Source organism: Strigops habroptila, chromosome 8, assembly GCF_004027225.2.
Source record: "Strigops habroptila isolate Jane chromosome 8, bStrHab1.2.pri, whole genome shotgun sequence".
NCBI classification, from domain to species: Eukaryota; Metazoa; Chordata; class Aves; order Psittaciformes; family Psittacidae; genus Strigops; species Strigops habroptila.
In genome coordinates, this window is record NC_044284.2 from 36,456,868 (window position 1) to 36,476,527 (window position 19,660).

The 19,660-nt window shown below is 52.3% G+C and overlaps 1 protein-coding gene across 2 annotated transcripts; it reads right to left on the reverse strand.

The window, feature by feature from the left end:
- Positions 1-152: 152 nt before the first annotated feature.
- On the reverse strand, positions 153-17,758 carry BCL6 (BCL6 transcription repressor). Of its 2 annotated transcripts, none has more exons than XM_030493774.1 (10): positions 17,653-17,758; positions 8,856-8,894; positions 7,657-7,824; positions 6,352-6,573; positions 5,231-6,214; positions 4,521-4,702; positions 3,259-3,426; positions 1,857-1,987; positions 1,309-1,446; positions 153-411 (listed from the first exon to the last, which is right to left on the reverse strand). In XM_030493774.1, exons 3-10 carry the CDS (start codon positions 7,815-7,817, stop codon positions 268-270), a joined length of 2,130 nt encoding a protein of 709 aa, XP_030349634.1. In that variant the 5' UTR covers positions 7,818-7,824; positions 8,856-8,894; positions 17,653-17,758; the 3' UTR covers positions 153-267. The 2 variants fall into 2 exon arrangements, with proteins under 2 accessions (XP_030349634.1, XP_030349635.1); XM_030493775.1 differs by having other exon boundaries at positions 7,657-7,827.
- Between the last annotated feature and the right edge of the window lie 1,902 nt (positions 17,759-19,660).

Here is a 19,660-nt window from a genome sequence, read left to right on the forward strand (position 1 = left end):
AGTAAGATCTGAATAATTTTAATTTCTTTCCGCTTCACATAACTGGGAAAAATAAAACCCGTGTATTTGCAATTTCTTTTAGACTTCTAATGTTTTTCCACCTATCTGTACTATGGGTTTAGAGGCACTCCATCATGTGATGAATTTTTTTATTTTTTTCTTTTTTTTTTTTTTAATTTTTCTCCTTTTTCTTTTAAAGTGTTGCAAGTATCCTTTGGACAGCTTTTCCCCGTGGCAAGACAACCTCCTCCTGGGAAATCCTCTGCTTTAGCAGGCCTTGGGGAGCTCTGGAGGCACCTCGCTCGCCGAGATGCGATACTGCACCTTGGTGTTGGTGATGGCCCCGTGCTTCTGCCGGAGGTGAAGCCGCAGCTGGCTTTTGTGGCGGAAATGCAGGTTGCACTTCTCACACTGCAGGGCGAGAAGGAAAGGCAAAGGGTGTGAAATGTGATGGTAGGGCTGGTAGGGAACACATCCTTCCCCTCAGGGCTGCGTCCTGCAGCAAATGCCTGTCCTCTGCCAGCTCCCTCAGGATGCTAAGCGCATTATACTGGTGGATGAGGGAAAAGTGGGAACATGGTGGGAGAAGCGGCACCTAGGGACACCCCATACCAGGCTTTCAGCAGCACGTTTTGGTTTATGTGATGAACAGAGGCTCAGGTCCCTTAGGGGAGGACCCTGGCTCTGATGGATGTAGCTCCAAGCCCCTTATCTAGATGCTCAAACCAGCTATGGAACTATTTCAGGAGCTGCTTTTGACCCCCGACAAGCTCGATGGCTCCAGAGGGATGTTTGGATGATAACCCCTGCTCCAACTCCCTCTCTAGCAGATGGGGAAAGCCAGAAAAGCCTCAAAGAGCTGGGAGCCCTCAGGCTGCAAGCAAGGGCAGGGCAGGCTGCTTGCCTGGGAACCCCAAGCCAGGCTTTCCGCTCCTTTCCCCCATCTCTGTGCACAGCACGTGGCTGTAATTTAAGCCACAGCTATTTGGAGAAGTGTGACCTTCTTCCAGATGGGGTAGAAGAAAAGAAGAGCAGCTAAGATATACCCAGCCTGGGCCGCACATAAGTGTTTCCAACACAGCTGTTCATGACAAAATACCATGTCAGCATCAGCTAATGCATGGGAGGGGGACGGGCACAAGGAGCAGGGATGTGACCTTCGCATGGGGCTTCACGTGGCTGGTGAAGGGTACTGGGTGCTGCAACCAACCCATGTGAATGCCCTGGTGTCTTCCCAGCCCCCCACATTTGGCAGCATCGTTCCCCAGCCCCAGTTGAGAACCTCCAAAACAAAGCTGAATTACTCACATGATACGGTTTCTCTCCCGTGTGGATTCGAAGGTGACTTTTGAGGGTCTGCAGGTGCCGGAAGCGTGTGCCACAGATCTCGCAGGGATACGGCTTCTCCCCGGTGTGAATGAGGACGTGAGCACGGAGGTGGGCCACCTAGAGAGAGCAACTCCAGGTGAGGACAGCCCCAGGGATGAGGGCATCCCATACAGAGCAAGGGCATCCCACCAGTAGCAGCGTTCTGACCAGCCATCTTTTTTCGGTCTATTGGGTTCTAGCAGGGAGTCAGAACAACATGTGTCTCATGTCTGGTACTCCAATCCTTAACAACAAATGGAGGAGAGGAGCTAAAAACATTAATCAGGCTTCCTTCCTGCTACGGCAAACTGGGCCACATGGACCGTAAGGTCCCTATTTATACCACAGCACCATGGGAAGATCTGCCCAAGGCAGTGAGCATGGCCCATCAGTCTCCTCCCTGCCATGAAGTTATCACTGGTCTGGGGCAGGAGATCTGGCCAGGTCCCACCTCCCCATGCACTGCAGGTCCCAGAGGCCATACACACCTGGACAAATCTGGCCCCACAGGTCTCGCACTTGTATGGTTTCTCTCCGGAGTGGATGCGTGTGTGGGTTTTCAGGTTGGCTGGCCGGTTGAACTGTGCCCCACAGATGTTGCAGCGGTACGGCTTTTCTCCTGCAGGGAGAAAAAAAAGGGGAGGGATTAAGTACAGGCAGGCTCAGCCCCCATGATCCATGGTGCTCCCCAAAGCTAAGTCCCTTCAGGTGCCATACCCCAATAGCATGAAGCACTAGCCCTGATTTCTGTCCTTTTTGAAGACTGCTGTGAACAAGCATCATCACTCAGGACAGCTCAGGGTGCCCCCAGAGCAGGGTGAGCTCAGGAGGTACCCAGGCACTGCCAGGTATCTTTTCTTTTTCAGGTTGTGAGCTGCAGCCTTCAGGGCAAGGGAGAAAGGCAACTCTGCCAGCAAGTTTTAATAGCATCACTCCTCCATCAGTAAGCCACACAGGGCCACCTGGCTCCCTTCGGGCTCCTTGTGGTTCCCAGCACATCCTGCCTTGGCAATTCATCACCTCTTTACAGGAGCGACAATTGCTGATAGAGTGGAAACCAAGGCATGCCCAGCAACCTGGCTCCCAAGTCCTTATTTTGGCTATGGTCACCGCTGGTGGCTCCTGGTGATGGGGGGAGCTGCAAAACGGTTTTAACTCAAACCTCAAACCCTGCCTTAGCACCTGTGTCATCTTATTTGCCTGCACAGCCCTCCTGGAGCTCTGCTGAGACTGCAGGGATTTGTGTCTAACTCAGTGCAGCAGCACTGAGTCGTCAGCCCAGACCTCCCTTCCCCAGCTAGTGAACTGGTTGGCGACGTGTTAAGCATTAATAAAAGCATAGGGAAAAAAAATCCCTAGGTTTCTCAGCAAATGACTAAACCCTTAATATCCCCTTCCTTTCTCAGCTTTCATTGTGCTGATTCAGAGTCCATCCATTCACAGATTTTCCCATCAGCAGAGTTTCTGCCAGGCTAAGTATGATTTGGATTTCTAGGATGTAGGGGAAAAAAAAATTTCCAGACTTCTCCCTAAATGTTCTTTTTATTTTTAAGTCTACCACAAAGTAACCTGGAGGCCATGCATTTGCTCCCAGCCATGCATTTTGCAAGATGCCTTTAGAAATGGTGGTGCCCAGTGCCTTACAGCAAAGGAGTTTGAGCTCCATCCTCCTGCTATGAGGAGAGGCAGCATCTCACCCATTCCCAGGGTTGGTGCTCTGCCCCAGGGATCCCTAGCAGTGCCAAGAAAAGCACCTTACTCTTCCCATCATGGACAGTTTGTGACACAGAGGAGAGGATGATGCACTTGGGACAAACCCAGCCATAGATGCCCACATGCCCAGCAACTTACGGCCTTCCCAGTAAGTTTTCCCCGTGGCCAGCACCATACCTGTGTGGACAGTTTTGTGGCTGGCAAGGTTCCCCTTGTAGCGGAAGGAGGCCTGGCAGCGGTCACACTTGTAGGGCTTGTCACTGTGGACTTGCAGAGAGTGCCTCTTGAGAGAGGCCTCCTCAGAGAACCGGCAGTCACACTCGTTGCAGAAGAAGGCTCCGTTCTCTGGAAGGACAGAGAGGAGAGCAATGAGATAGGCAATGCATGGGCCGCTCCTTGATGGGCCACGGGATGGGTTTGGGATGGTGGAGAGGGATAGCGAGTGTTGGAACAAGAAGTCGAGTGCAGGCATTTGTGGACAGCAGTTCGCACCATGCCATTACCTCCTGACTTTTTTGTGCACACAGCAACAGCATGCGTGGTTTGAGAGAACAAAGTCATAATGAGCCATCTCTCCTTCAGTGTGACACGAGCTGCTTCCAAGAAGCCAGCATCTCATCTGGATATCTTTCAGAGGGGTCCACAAAGGCACCCAAGTTATCATGCACCCTCTGAGGGATAGATGCTCAGCTCTGGAGCAACCCCAGTACCTTTAGAGGTCTTAAACCTTTACACGTACAGATGTCTTCCTTGAGCATAGGAAGAGCATTATCATCCACAGCACAAGGCAGGCCCCTCCAGTAGGAGGGTGCCTAACTCTTAAGTGCTCTATATAGCTTTGAGCATCACCACAGTGGGACTCCCTCTGTGGATCTCTGCCCACACCGCGGGTGACAATTCTGCATTCCCCCTCCCTGAGCTACAGGCAGATGGGTGCACAGATACTTGTCTCTGGGCTTATGGAGTTTTGCAACAGGATTGCAAGCCTCATTATCTGCATTTCTCCAGATGTGCGCATTGGACTCCCTAATAATTAAGACATCATGATGGATGCATGAGACACACTATCTTGCCTAATCCCCATTAGGGTCATTACATCCGCCAAGCTTGTTCTCCTGTGGTTTGGGGGGTGGGGTGCACTTTGTTTCCTGTCCTTAGCTGACAAGTCTGCAGCAGGTGACTAACTCCCCGCACAAGATATTTAGATGGTGCTGGGGAACGGGAGGAAGGAAGCAATTCTGATGTATGCATGTCCCTCACATGCATGCACACAGCTGGTTAGCCACTTAAGAGGGGACTGTAAAGCACCTTGGGATCCACCAGCATCAGGGGCACGTCTGACTGCCTGTCTGGACACAGGGCATTGCATGGACGGGTCCCCAGACTGCACAGCCCCCTTGCCTGCTGACTGAAAAGGCAACCAGGGATGCAAGACTCACCGCAGCTGGAGTCAGAGTATTCAGACTGGGTCTCCCCCATCTCCTCTCCGAAGTTTGAGCCAGGGGTATGAAGGCACATCTCAGCATGTTGTGGGGACTGGCAACCACAGGAGCTGCACTTTGATGAATGCATGTACAGCGGCGACTGCCCTTCGCTGCTCCGAGGGGACCCATCCCGGGACCTGTGGAAGAACAGCAACACAGAGAGCTGTGAGAAGGCTCTTGCTGTGCTTCAACTACTGGGCCCTTGTTTGCACTCCTCCAGACACAAGGGACAGATATGTTTTATGGGGACGCTTTTGTGACAAGATGCACAGCATAGCCCTGATCAACAACAGGTCCCTGAGCCTCAATCCCACCACCAAATGGCCTCAAAGCTCTCCAGGAACATCCAGGTTCAGAGGATAGTGTACTGTTCCCTGGTAATTTGGCTGTTCCAATGCTTACAGCCAACCAAAAGCTCAGGGGCTTCTGGACCCAGCATTCCTAGTTCCATCACCACTCCCGGCTGGCACCACTACTGTGAGGATGGTTGGCACCCAGCTGATGTCACTGGCAGTGCTCCACCAAAGGCAGAGGCTTCCACTTGCTCATGGCTGGACTCTCCAGCCCAATGTTACAGATATTTCACACATTTACAAACCCTCACCAACAACACAGTGAGTCCTGTGTCTCCAGGAAGGGGGACTGGGGAGGGAGAATCTTCTCACCTGTTAACAATATTGTTGAGTCTGCTTGCTTGTGGGATAGTAGAGTCTTCTCCACTCACGCTTATCTTTGTGGGGGATTGAACGTTGAGATGCTCCGGCTCCATGGACTGCTGGCAAGTGGACATGGACACATAGGTGCGAGGAGAAAGGGTTCCCATCTCATTCTGGTCAGCATTGTCTTGTTTTGTGTTCTGATTGAGAGAGTTGAGGACGATGAACTTGTACTTCTTCCAGTTGCAGGCTTTGGGGTCTGTGGGGCTCTTCGTGAAGAGGGAGTTGGAGTTCTGACTGATACGGGCATTCTTGCTGCTGCTGGACTCGGTTGGTGAGTTGGGCTGACAGTCTGACTTCTGGGGGCTCTGGGGGCTGATGAGTCCCTTGCGGTCCAGGGGGGTGTTGGTGGGCTCAAAGTGCTGGCTGATCTCATCCTCTGAAGAGGTTCGCTCCTCCTCTTTGGCCACTTTGTCACAAGAGAAATAGGGATTGTTCCGGATCGAAGGGACAACAGGTTTGGGGCCAGAGGCTACACTGTAGTGCATGTCGCCCCTGGCTTCTTCAGCAGCACCTTCTTTCGGAGCATAGATGGTAGCGTGGCACATGTTGGCTGAGATGTCAGTAATGGTTCTCATGTACTCGGTGGGGATTGTCCTGGAGCTGTCGCATGGCAGGATCCTCTCCTTGGAGAAGGCACCTGCCCTCGAGAGTTCAGAGAGAGGCATCCTCATCTCTCTCAACTCATCATCCACAAGGAAGCTATTTAGAGGAAGAGGGCTGTATCCATGGTAGGAAATGGGGGATCCAGACAAACCACTGATCAAGCCAGGGGCAAAGGCCCTCCCATTGCAGAGGGACCCATTTTGGAGAGGCATGCCATTCTCTGACACTTCTCTGCTCCGGTAAGCCATCACCTCTGGGTGGCTCAGCATCCGCCCAGCCAAAAACTCTTCCCTTGGGGTCTTCACAGCAGACACCATCTCCGCTTCACTGGAATCAGGCAAGAAGGAGGGAAACACAGTCATTTTCAGCCCTTAAGGATAAGTTTGCAGATACTTTGTCAGTTCTCCCCGCTCCCACCCAAACACACCATCTCAGGTTCTCCAAAGTACGCTCACGGTGCTCACCTAGACTTGACAAACCTTCGGCAGGTATCAACCACATGCTCCATCTGCAGGTACAGTGCTGTGGCCATCACGGCCATGATGTTGCTCTCCCTCAAGTTCAGGCGGGAGGTATACATGAAGTCTAAGAGGATGCAAAACCCCTCAGGGTTAATTTCAGGGTCCAGGTTGATGACATTCAAGTTGCACTTGAGCTGGTCAGTGAAGATGCTGTAGAAAAGGCCACTGCAGAGAGGAGACAGGAGAGAAGATGAGTGTTTCAACAATTCAGAGGAAGAAAGGGGAATTTTTCTGAAATCCCTTAGCACAGAGGGGTTCATGAATGGGAAGGGAGGAAGAGACGGCAATTAAAGAATTCACTGAGCTTTCCCCTTATTATCAAGCTTGGTTTCTCGGCTTAGTAAGCGTCTTCTGCACTGCACTTTTCCCAACTGGAACAGCCTGCTTTTAGATCTCACCCGCTCAACAACTCCCTACTGCCTACAATTAGAAATTCCCCCCCTTTTTTTTTTTCAGTTGTTGTTCTTACCAACACCCCCTTCCCACTGTGACTCATTTCTTTCAGAAGCCTCTTGGGGCATCCGTGCTCACTCTTTAACCAGAAAAGAAAAAAAAAAAAAAGAAAAAGAAAAAAAAAGGAAATGTTGGCAAAACATTTTTCAGATGTCTTTGTTGTCAGACCTTTGCTTTTCCAAATCTTCATACCTTGCCAGCAGGAGACCCTGCAAGGCATCCGCTGTAATTCAACTGAGTAATGGTGGGATGTTATTCACCATTCACTAGGAAGCAATTCCAGCAATCCTAGGAGCTGGAAAGGGATTTCAGACCCCACCAGGCTTGGAAGAAAAATCAACAAAGGTGGGTGCAGCCAGCAGCCAGGGAGGAATAGCTCTAGAAATAGCAGCAGCAGGGGACACTGAGGTCACAGAGGACTCTCTCACCCCAGTCAGCATCCAGCCCTCCCTTTCCTTTCCTTCCCGCTCCTGTCCTGTCTTCACAGAGCATTTGAGCTCTACCTCAGCAATATGCCTCACACATGCTGTGCTCCTGTTTGTCTCTGTGGGCTGCGTGTGGGCTGATGTGGGTGTGCAAGGAGGAGAGAGGTGTGGGCACCGTGCTAGAGGCAAAGAGTCTCAGCTCTAATCCTGTTACAGGTACAAAATTCTTGGCAGCCCCTTTCACTTCTGTTTCTCTGCCTCCGTTTCCGCCTGTAAACCCCACAAACCTCCCCAGTGCTGCAGCAGTGTTGCTGATGGCCAAAGGCAGAGGGTGCAGGGAAGGGAGGCAGGGAGGGAACCTTGCTCTCACCTGCAGGCCATCAGGACTGTTTTGTGGGCTCTGAACTGCTCCCGGTTCACGATGATGACAACATCAGTCAGGATATCCCGGCTTCTAAGGCGATTGAGATTGAGAAGGACATCGCTCGCATGGCGGGTGAACTGGATGCAGCTGTCTGCTGGCGAGGCCATCTTGAGTCTACTTGAAAGAGAAGCAGGAAGAGGATGGGAATGGAGAAGTGGCCAGGCAAGTACCCTAAACCCAGCGAAGAGACAGCTGCTGCTCTGGGATATGCTCAGACAGCCAACTGCTGCTGGCAGGGACAGCACTAGATCCTTGGTTCCAGGGCAAACAGCCCTGCACCCCTCCAAGCACCTGCCAGGCTGCTGCCAACAGCGAGACCTGGCATGTCTCAGTCCCACCCAGCAAACTGGCAAGCAAAGGCAACCAGACCCTCCTGAAGATTAGCTAACCAGCTCCTCTTTCTCGCTGCCTCGCCCATGGCAGCTCCACCCCAGCCCACTCCTCCCACCACCACTTGTGTTCATCTCCATGAAGCTCCCAGCACAGTGTCCTAGCCTCCAGATCTTCCTCAGAAGCCATCCCCCTCACTCGCCTTCTGGCTGGCTGAAAATCTAGCCACAGGAATCAAAACAAGCCATAAGTTCCCAAATGAAGATTTCAACATCTGGAAAATTCAGCCCACAGTGGATCACCAACCCTCATCCATCAGCAAGCTACTTTCCTGCTCCCAAGTGGTGGCCACTCTGGAGAAGACCTGTCCACAGTTTCCCAATGAACTGGTGGTGGCAATGAGGAGAAGAACTCATCTAACCTGCTGAGCTGCTACCCACACTGCAGCCCAGTCTCTCCCAGTGAGCAAGGCTTGAGTTAATCAAGGAACATGAAGTCTTCCCTCAACACAATGCCTGTTGACCCACCTCAGAGGTGTCCTCCCAGCTAGCACCCAGGGAAGCCCACATCTCCCTGTGCCTAAAGTTTGGGCTGGAATGTGCATCCTCAGCATCAAACTCCTCCATGATCAACCCCCTTCCACAACCTCAACTCCTCCTCCTTCCCCAGCAGCATATGAACGTACAGTATTTTCTACAGAGCAGCTGCTCTCCCGAAAACAAATTCCAGCTGGGTCTAATGAAACCTTCATTCAACATGGTAAAGGGAAGAGGGGGGAGGTTGGAAGGGAAAGCACAAAGTTTAGATTTACATACCCAATGCCTCAATTCACAGTCCAAAAGTTTCTTTCAAACCTACAAATAAAGCACAAGAAAACAAACGCCACATTAGTTGGCAATTACGAATCGGCCGTGGCAGGACACGAGCCTGCTGTTTCGCTCAAGTGTCACTCGGATAAAAGCTAGAGATAACAAACCTTCTACTCTCCAGTAAGGTTAACATTTGTTTCTTCCGGTACAGTACATTCTTATCACAACCACAGGCTTTGAGAATCCAATCATAGCTTCTTCCACACCCTCTAGCCCAAACCATGGGTGTATGCCAAGGAGATTTTCGTTTCCATGACTCAGGAACTTAAAGGCAGGTGGGGAAGGGAAGTCAAGTGAGAATTTTCTCACCACTTCTTCTGGAGATAACTCTTCCCCTGCCAAGATCAAATTCCCAGCTGGTGCCACATCCAAGACCAATGCCATATTCCCAGCACCTTGTTAACAGGTATGACTTACACACAAACATCTGCTGCCACTCTGCTCAGAAACCTGGAAAGAGCCTGAATCCAGCCCTCCGAAACAGCTGCTGTCCTTCTCAGAACACACGCTCACTCCAGCCACTGGTGAAAACGCCCTGGCATAGGACTGCCCAACAGACTCGGGAGGATATGGGCGTCAAGTACCAAAGTGAGTTGGCTAGGATTGCATAGGAAGCCAGTGGCGGATATGGATGAGGACCCAGAACAAATGCCTTCCTCTGGCTGCTGGAAAAGCCTTCCCCTAAACCTCAAGCTTTGTCTCCAGCTGCTGGCTTCCTAGGCAATGTGGCTGGGGCAGCATGGCAAGGAAACTCAGGAGTTAAACACCTTTCAGAACTCACACTATTACTCCCAAACTCACTTAAAACCAGCAAAGACAATTGACCTGGCACCAATGCAGGAAGAAGTTCCTCAGGCAGCCACCCCAGCAGGGAAAAGCACAATATATAAGTGAACCAACAAACCCCTTCACCCCACTATTTTGAGGACTGACCCTCAAAAAAATGGATGGAGACAGTAAGACTGCCAGCACTTGCAGAGAGCCCATCCAGCCCTGTGAGGGCATGTGCACGTTTCCTTTTGGGAGATGTGCACATGTGGAGCCCAAGCTCCCCTCACATCCCTGGAGACACCAGGGTGGGATGAAGAGGTGATAAATCTCATCACATTCAAAACCTAGAGGGCTGCCGTACAGCCCCATTCCAGCTATCAAATGCAAGTCTTCAGAGCTGTTCTGAGCGTGGCTAGCTTAAAACTTTACACATATAAAGCGACTCATTTCCCAAACACTGCAGACTCTGATCTTTCTGTGCATGCTTGCTGCCGGCACGCTACCGTCAATTACAAGCCAAGGGACCTGCGGTGCTCTGCAAGGAGTCCAGCACGCATCCATGTATCCACACAAGCAGATGTATGCATTTGGGGCAGCTGGGTGGCATCCCAACCACATCCGCAGCTACAGATGCGCCCCGCTGGGCTCCCCGGGATTCACCCCAGTGTCAGAGACACAGGGAGGGGACCCATCCAAACACCAACAAGGTTACAAACTGCAGTGAACTCTGTGCCTGGGAGCATCATGTGAGAAGCTGCTGCTGTCGCCAAATTCCCTTACCCACAGTGAGGCCGCAGTGCTGCCCGAGGAGACACCCAGCTCTTCTCCCAGAGCTAGATCCCAGCACAGCTCCCTCCCCACCCACTCCCAAATTATCCCTCCCCAGGGCAGCGCTGCTGCAACACCCACGGGGGTGGGCATCCCAAGCAGCTCCCAGCTGCAGGATGTGGGCATGCAAAAGGAAAAGGGACCTTCCTTCCCCTTGCTATGCTGAGCTGGGTTAACCCTGCCCCTCCCAGCCTCTGCACAGCACCAGCTCTGGACCGCAGCACGGGAGGATGCTCCGACCAGAGACCAGCAGAGCAGGGGACAGCAATAAGGAGCAGAGACAACCACTGCAGCCAATCATGGTCTTAACCATCCACCCCCCTTCAAAGCCTGTGAGGCTTTCCCAAGCTCAGCTGGGTCTCAAGCACCATCCCAAGCTTCCCCCTCCCCATTTTCCTGCCCAGTACCTTGCAGGTGCGGGCTCTCCGGCAGTGTTTGGGGCTGCACGCCGGGTCTTGCTGTGCCCAAAGAGGAAGGTCTGGGCCAGGCACGGGGCCCATTTCAGGGGTGGCCACACGGGACTGTCACTGCTGCTGCCTTCCAGGAAGGCAATGGGTCTACCCCAGCGGTTCAGGGAACAGCCCTTCCCTGCCAGCACCTCCCCGAGAAAACCCATTCCTGGAAGGGAGCCCAGAGCTGGCTCTACCCTCCCTGCAGCCAGCTCAATGAGCATGAGGAGGGTGCACCTGTGGGGGGGGGGAACCCCTCTCAGCTCCACCCCATGCAAAGGGGAGACCCTCACAGCTACCCCACCCCAAGGCAGAGGAAAGAACCAGGGACTTACCCCTCCCCATCCATCTTTCTGCCATGCACAGGGAAAACCCTCCATCCATCCACTCTCCCATTTATAGGGAATCCCTTTTTCATTCATCCTCCTCCCGCCCTGTGCACAGGGGAAACTCCCTGCTCCCCTACCCCTCTTTGCATGGGGGATACCCTGTGTTCTCTGCCCCTTTCCCACCCCCAAATACACAGTGGGGGGGGACGGACCCACAGATCACACTCCCTCCCTGCACCCCTGCCTCCTACCCCTCCAGAGCCTGCAGTGCTGACTCCCTCACATCACCTTGGAGGGTGGCTATGTGAAGTCTCCCTTCCCCACAGCCTCATCCCACAGTGCTCCAAAACTGCCCGCCTTGGGGAAGCTCCATCCTGTCCCCCAGCCCCCTTCCTCCCCAGCCTCAGCCCCATGGGAACAACCCCTTTGACTGCCAGGTCACACTCAGCTGCTGAGGGATGCCTGCTTTATCCTTAGCAAGAACCAGGACAACCAAGAAAATGGGGTGGGGAGCCCTGGGCACAGCCACGGGTGCTACAAGCCACAGTGAAGAGGATGCTTTCAGCTAGGGGCATGCAACTGCCCAACTCAGCTTTCCCGATATCATGCAGTCAGGGAGCACTAAGCGTCCTTTAGCTGTCACAGCAGAGTTTTATTAATTTAGTAGCTTCTGTTTGGCGTCTAGGCCAAAACGTGGCTGGGTTAATAATAACCCAAGAAGAGACTGAGAGAAGTCCTAGCACACGGTGTCAACACAGATCAAAAGCAGCATCACCAGTGCAAGCCCTGTTGTATTTTCCATTGTACCCTTCTGTGAGTGGATTGCACTCGCTCTATCGAGCGGTCTCAATCTGATCCAATTTCCTGCCAGCAAACAAATGTTTCTAGGAAATGCAATACGTTATCTGGACGGGTTTATTATCAGCATTTGGAACCAGGAAAAGTGCATATTTTCTCGAGCGCTGCAGGGAACTTTATAGTTTGTACTTCAAAAGAGGGTTTTAAAAGGATTGCCCTTGAAAGCTGGCCTGGCTCAAGTCTCCACATTGTTTTGGTCTTTGCAGAAGAAAACACAGAGGAGGGGGGGAAGCACACTGAAACTGCCTCCAATGTTTTCCACTGAGGACTCCCCTGCCCTCTCCGGAGCCAAGCTCTGACTGAGAGGCAGAGGCAGCGCATGCCCTTGGGAAGTGAGGAGTCAAGCCTTCTTCAGCATTTCAAACGACCCCAAGCAATTTGGCACATTAATTTTTCAAGGGAAGGCAGGAACAGCTCCCCAGCTGAAGTCAAGGAGCTACTCCAGAGAACAAGGGATGGACACCGTGCCCTGCCAACACTGAGCTCTGCATCAAGGTGCTGACCCAACAGCCGGGCGCAGACACAGCTGGGCATCCTCAGCAACTGAGCCCGGTCCCTGGCCTGGCTGGGCTCAGAAGAGGTGTCCCATCATCCGCACCCTGCACTGGGGCAGTAAATCAGCAGCCAGCACTGACCCAACCCTCTCTGTCTCTGTCCTCCTGGGATTGATGGTGGTACAGTTCATTTTGGCAGTAAGAAACCGCTTTGGCATGCTGCCTAGATGGGACTAGACACATATGCACTCTGGGGGGCCCTTGGCCAGGGGAAAGACACCCTCTCACCCCTAAATTTAGCCAAACAGATATAAGGAGACTCATTTCAGAGGGTGCCCGTTCAGGACATGTTCTACAGAACCCCCTGCCCTGCACTGTGCTCATCCCAAGCTCTCCTCTCCATAAACAGGGGTCCCACGTTCCTCATGGGTACCTGGTGTGTAGCCCAAGGACAGCATGCTGACCAGGAGGAAGAGAGGGAAGAAAACAGTATAGAGCAAAAATTTCTTGCCCTCTCTCAATGCCCTTAGCTCTCCCTGTGTTTTAGATGTGAAGCTCCACACAGATTACTGGGGTTTTAAAGCAGTCCCGAACACTACACACTTGCTCTGATTTAGGGCTGCGTCTTTTGGCTGCCAGCATCCTGCAGCAATGGGAACACACAAGATCTAGCATGGATTTAAAAAAAATAAATAAATGTGGGGAGGACTCCATTCGCAGTCTAAATTTGCAGTCCGAAGGAGCTTACTAGTCAGATGCTGACTTTTGGATACTCATCTAACCAAACTGCAAACTGTGAACTCCTGAGGTTTGCCAATGCCTGCTGTAAACATGGAAACCAAGTGTCACTTTTTGCCAAACAGAAGAATGGTTTAAAAATAGATCTAGAAAAGAATACAGGCACTCGGCATACAGGGCTCCTGTTTATAGAGTCGCATGCTACTATAAAATGGAACAAGAGGTTATGAGCACGCAGGCAACTTTTAACCAAATTTAGATTTTACAAACTTCTCGGAAACCTGAAAACAACATTTCAGGCTCCAGCTGAACCAGTAAAAGCTCTTGGTGTGGAGTTCACAGCCCAAATATTACAGCACGTCGACTAAAACTGGCATGAAATGGTTCTTCAGCCTCAACACCATAAATACATGAAGGTACGCAAGCTGCACACTGAGAAATGCACTTACTGGTTCCTTTTACTCACCTACAGACTTTGTAACACGGTTTTCTTTTTAACGGGGTATTCACATAAAATGAGACAGCACCCACCCCTGCCTGTACAACATAGGACTGCCTCACAAAGTTTTACCACCTGTATTTGTAATGGGTTTTTGAGGACAATGTTACTGTTTACTAAAAAAACCCCGAAAAACAAAAATCACCTAAACCAACAAACAATCCAACCAAACAAAAGCAAACAAACACCATTCCTACAAATTAGTATCTGGCTGCTGAAAGCTCACACCTCCCTCCCCCCCACCCCCACCCCCCAAAAAAAAGCGTAAGAAAGCATAGCTTTACAATGCATCCTAAATTACGCAGAAATTCAAGGGCAGATTAACACCGCAACTCGGGAAGATTTTCACACGTGATTTCATGACCAGACCCGCAGAGAACTCCTTATGGAAATGTCAGTGACTTTAATAAGCGGTCGGTTGTTTCCAATTAGTCTCCTTAAGTAAGTTCAGTGGCATCCAGAGTTTCCTCTGCCACCTTCCTCCTAGCTGGCAAGCTTTGATTTTTCTTTTTTTAAACGAGCAGTTAATAAACATGTTCCCACTCTGCGAAGCTGCCGGCTCCCTGGCCGGGAGGAAGGGGAAGACCTGACACTAGATGGCACCAGTTAGCTTTGCTGCAGGAGCAATTTTTCCCCTTGGAAAATAAAACACCCCAACCAAACCTGGAAAACATGTAATTTTGTCGATGTAATTCTGTTTCTCTTAAAACGCGTCTGAGCAACATTATTTTTATGAGCTTTTCCAGCCTTGTTTTGAGAAACTTAATGTTTCTGCTAGGTTTATTTTTGTCTCATCAGACAGCAGGCTGAAGTCCTCCCCACGCTGCAAACAGGGATGTCTGAAAAGTATCACAACGACTTTTAACGGTTTTTTTTTTTTTTTTTCTTTTTTTGGGGGTGGGATTTGTAAGAATCACTTCTCGTTCCGACTTCTTCCTTCGCAATAATAACTAACCAGTTAACCTCCACTTCCTCTCCCAATATTGACTCGGTCAGTACTGAAGGGGATTAGAAATTGGAATTGAAATGCATCCCAAGAGATCTTTGATCTGTTTTGCCAGTCAAAATTGAACGCTCCGAGATGAAGTCTTTTCTCACTAGAACAATGCAATAACCCATTCCTCTGGAAAACTGCTAGACACCCTTTGAATATTTTTCAATATATTTTATTTGTTTCATGGGGCAAAATTTGCCATCTATAATGTAAGTTTTTAAGCCTGTGATCCTGTCATTACAAGACAATAACAGAACCTCAGGTTCTGCCTCTCCATGTATCTATAAAGAGAGGCTTCCCCTCTTAAATATTTTTAAAGTGGTTTTTGAACTGTAAGCCTCCCCCCCCACCCAGGACTGCAGGAAGAAGTCCGTACTTGCTCTTAAAGCACTTATCCTTAAAACATTTGAAACGATGCAGCAAATAATAATTTTTAAAGCGTTTAAAAGCTCAGGAGAGGAATCAATAAGCATTCACAGATCGAACAAGGGCCTGATCCCATAGCCGGCCCTGCTGACACTTCTACTGGCACAGGTATGAGTTTGGCCCTGAACAGAGATGTCAGACCAAGGCAGCGCTCCTTGCCGAGCCTCATCCATCTGGCCCCAGCCTCCCTTCGCACTGACCCTGCGCCTACTGAAGTCAGTGGAAAAAACACTAATCGGGGCCGGGTTTGTTGTTGTTGTTTTTGACACAGGATTTTAAGCTCAGATTTGCCTCTTCCCTGGAAATGCATCAAGGGGTCAAAGGCAGCTTTTTAGGCACATCTGAGAGGCCGCCACGGATTTTTCTAAACAAACGCCCTGCTTTCTGTTTCCCTTCTTCCCAAGAGGCGATTTCATAACACTTCATGCTGTGACTTTGCAAACTAAAGGCGAGGGGGGCCGGGGAGGGGGGCAAGATGGGGGAGGGGGGCGGCCGGGAGAGGTCGCTGCCGCCTGACCACGAAAGTTTTCATAGCAAAGTTGGGCTTTTTCGGTTTTGTTTTGCCTCCCCCCCTTTTTTAAGGGGGGGGGGTGTGTCTGTGTGTGTGTGTTAAAAAAATAACATATATACGCACACGCACAAGCACACAGGTAACAAAAATTAAACCTTCTTTCTTCCCCCACCAGCATTTGGGTTCTTTTGGGGGGGCTGGAGGCAGGCCGGGGGGAGCAACGGCGCGGTGCGCGGGGGTTGCGCGGCTCTCCGCGCCCGGTCGCGCGGCTCGCTCCAGGAATAGCGTGTGGCCGGGGGCCAGCCCCGCCGCTGCCGGCGGCAGATTTACGGGCGGCTGTCGCCGCGCCAAGTCCGCCGCGGTAGTAAACACAGGGAAAGGGCTGCGATGGGGGCACCGGGGGGCTCCTCCCGCGCCCCACCCGGGACGCCATCCTTTGCTCGGCTGGACCCCGCTTCCCCCGCCGGCAGCCTTCTTCCCGGCGGAGGATTCCGTCTCCCCTGCCGCGGCGGGTGTTGTTGTTATTATTATTAATAATATCAACATTATTATTATTTTGAACCCTGCGCGTAATATTCGGAGTTGCTCCATACACTTTCCCCCCTTCCTGAGCTTTGCCCCGCCGTTTATTCTCCCGGCGGCAAAAGCCCGTCGGGGCGAGCGCGCCTCCTTCCCTCCCGCACCTCGGGGCCGTCGCTCCGCGGTGTTCCGGGGCCAGCAGCCGGTGACGGCCGAGCTTCCCCGCGGGCTCCCCCCTTCCTCGGGCAGAGAAATGCCGCAAGTCCTCTCAATCACCGCCCGCTCTTAGCCCGGGGCTTGACAGATCACGGCGGAGCCCCGCTACAGGTTGCAAAACGCGCCAGCCGTTTCGCGGTTGGGTCGGGGACTGAATAACGATAATAATGGTATAACAATAATAATAGTAGTAATAATAATAAAATGCGTGTGTGTCGGAGATGATGCGGAAGGGCCGAGCGGCGGTGCCCGGTGCAGCCGAGCCCCAGCGCTGCCGCCAGCCCCGCTCCGCGGCGGCGAAACGGCAACAGCGACATAACACGCACCGAAAAAAAGAAATAGAACAGAAAAAAAGGGAGAGAAAAAAAGAGGGGGGGGACCCGGGGGAAGAAAAATCACACACCCCGGCCGAGGGATCCAGCCATTGGGAGCCGACCCCGAGTCACGCAAAACGCCCCGTCTCGGCGGGCGGCAGCCGCCGTCCTGCGCCCGCGGGGCGGCTGCAGGTGCAGAGCGGGGCCGCCGCCGCCGTCCTGCCTGTCCCCGCCCGGCCGTCACGCGTGCGGGAGCGCCAATGATCCCCGATAACCGATAATCCCCGGGAGAGGACGGCGAGGGGAGACAACCCCCCTCCCCCCTTCTACATGTTCCCAGCCTTAAGACATGCAGCACCCCTGTTTTGCCTCGCCTGACAGCGGGCAAGCGAAGAAGGGGTGCGCGCGTGTGTGAATTAAATAAATAAAGCAGGAAAAGAACACGTTAAAATTTAGGGGGGTGATAATAAATAAAATAATTAAGGGGCTGTCGGGGCACCTGCAGCGGGAAAGGGGGGGGGGGGGAAGGAAAGAAGAAGGGAGGGAGAGAAAAAAAAGGGGGGGGGGGAAAGGGTAGAAATATATAGAGGCGGCTCCGCGCCAGGCGTCGGACCGGGGCAGGGAGGGAAAGAGGAGGGAAAAAAAAAAAATGGAGAGAGAAGAGAAGGAAGGAGGGGAAGAAGAGAGAGGGGAGGAAGGAAAAAAAAAAAAAAAAAAAAAAAAAAAAAAAAAAAAAAAAAAAGCGAGCGAGAGAATTAAAGGGTAAAATCGGCCGCGGCAATAGAAGCAGCAATCACCTGGTCTCCGGGCTTTCCTAGAAACTCCTTGCATCACCACTTCTAAGAACCCCAGTTCTAAGAATCAACAGAGCCCAATTCTCGGAATTTGAGCTGCAGACTCTACCATTGCGCTCAGCACGGGGAGGGCCGCGGACCTCCCCCCGCCGCTCCGTTGCCGCCGCCGCCGCCCCCCAGGAACGCGGACCCCCTCCGAGACGCCCCCTCCGGGGGGCGTCTCGGAGGGGGTCCGCGTTCCTGGGGGGCGGCGGCTGCGGCGGGGGTCCCCCCGTGTCACCCTCCCTTCTTCACCCCCCCCTTTCTCCCCCTTCCCAGTGGTCGCGCCCTGGGCGGTGGGTCACGTGGCGGCGGGTGCTTGTGTGTGACGTGGGGGCGCGGCGGGGTGGCGGCGCGCGGCCGCGGAGGAACGCTGCGCTGCGCGGCGCGGCGCGGCGCGGAGGAGACAGCGGGCGGCGGCGGCGGCGGCAGCGGCAGCGGCAGCGGCAGCAGCAGCAGCAGCAGCAGCAGCAGCAGCAGCAGCAGCGGCGGCGGCGGCGGCCAGCGGCAGCGGAGGAACGGGGGGTCCCGGGTACATAACTCCGGGCGGTGCAAACACACATCCCACCCCCCCCCTTCACCCCCGTTCTCACATCCCTCAGAGAGAGAGAGAGAGAGAGAGGGAAGGAAGAGAGCTGAAAAAAGACCCGCTTTTTTTTATTATTATTCTATTTTTTTTAATTATTTTTATATTTAATTTGGGGCGGGGGGGACACTTTCGCGTTTACAAAACAACCATCCGCCCCTAAAAAAAAAAAGCCCCAGCAAACCAAAAATCAAACCCAGCGAGCAAAGCCAGGATCCTGCTGCTTTGCACTGGATTTTTACTTTTTTTTTTTTTGACAATTATTTTTCCCTCCATCACCTTTTTCACTAATTTTTGCAAACGGCCACGCTCGGCTCACGGCCTCCGGTGGGATTTACTCTGGGGGAAAGAAGCTTTTTCCATAAAGACACCCCCCCACACCCGTATGCTCCCCTTCCCGTGGTCCTTTTTGTTTTCAGTTTTTGTTTTTTCTTTTTCCATTTCCTTGCCAGGATTCTTCAAACAAAAATTACGCTTTTTTTCTTTTTTTTAAATCTTTTTTTTTTTTAAACCGTTTTCTCTATTCCTTCCCAGGACTCTGGAGTGGTGGGTTAAGTCTTTGTAGCTGTTGTTGTTATTGTTGCAAAATAACCTGTAAGTCTGTAAATAACTCTGCTTGTACGGAAACGTCGGACTGTGCCGGGGATGCAAAACTGCGCTGGCTTTTCTGGAAGGGCTTTCGTGTCAGCACTTTGCTGGGCAAAGGCCTTTGCTGGGAGGCATGGGACGGCTGGGAAGGGGGGAATAGTGCAAAGCCTTTGCAATCCATGTCTCGGGTGGGTTTTGCAGCAGGGTGCAGCGGGAAGGGGCCTGTCACCCCGGCCTTCCGCTGGTCCCGTATGGAAATGTATCGCTCTGTATGTAAATCCGTGGTGATTTCTGCCTCTCTATCCTCTGGCCTTGCGTATTTATTTCGAGTGGGCCTGCTGCGAGGGTTTGTCTCGGGGTGGGGGGGTGGATCAGCAGATCCCAAGTCTCATTTTCCTTTCCCCGTCGGTTCTTTGGGCTGCGAGGTGCCGCGGCCGCTCGGGTGGCGGGGAGCACGGGAGGGCGCGCTCCGGGCTGCGATGGCATTCCCGGCCCGTTGCAATTAATAGAAATTGCTTACAAGAATAACCACCGCAGGTCACAGTGCCCTCGGTCCACTCATGCAATTGCTCACAGTTACTGATTCAGCCACTGCCAAGCCCCACGGAGCAGCCACCTTGGACGCAAAGTCGCCGGGTGCTGGTATTTTGATTCTCAGCTGAGCTCTGGAACTGAAATGCTTTAAAGCAAGGAGGGGAGGAAATAAAAAGAAATTAGGAAGAAAGCCCTTCTGCTAATCTGCCTCATCATTAACAACAGCCTGGTGGCAAGACAGGCATGGTACTCCTGAGATGCTTG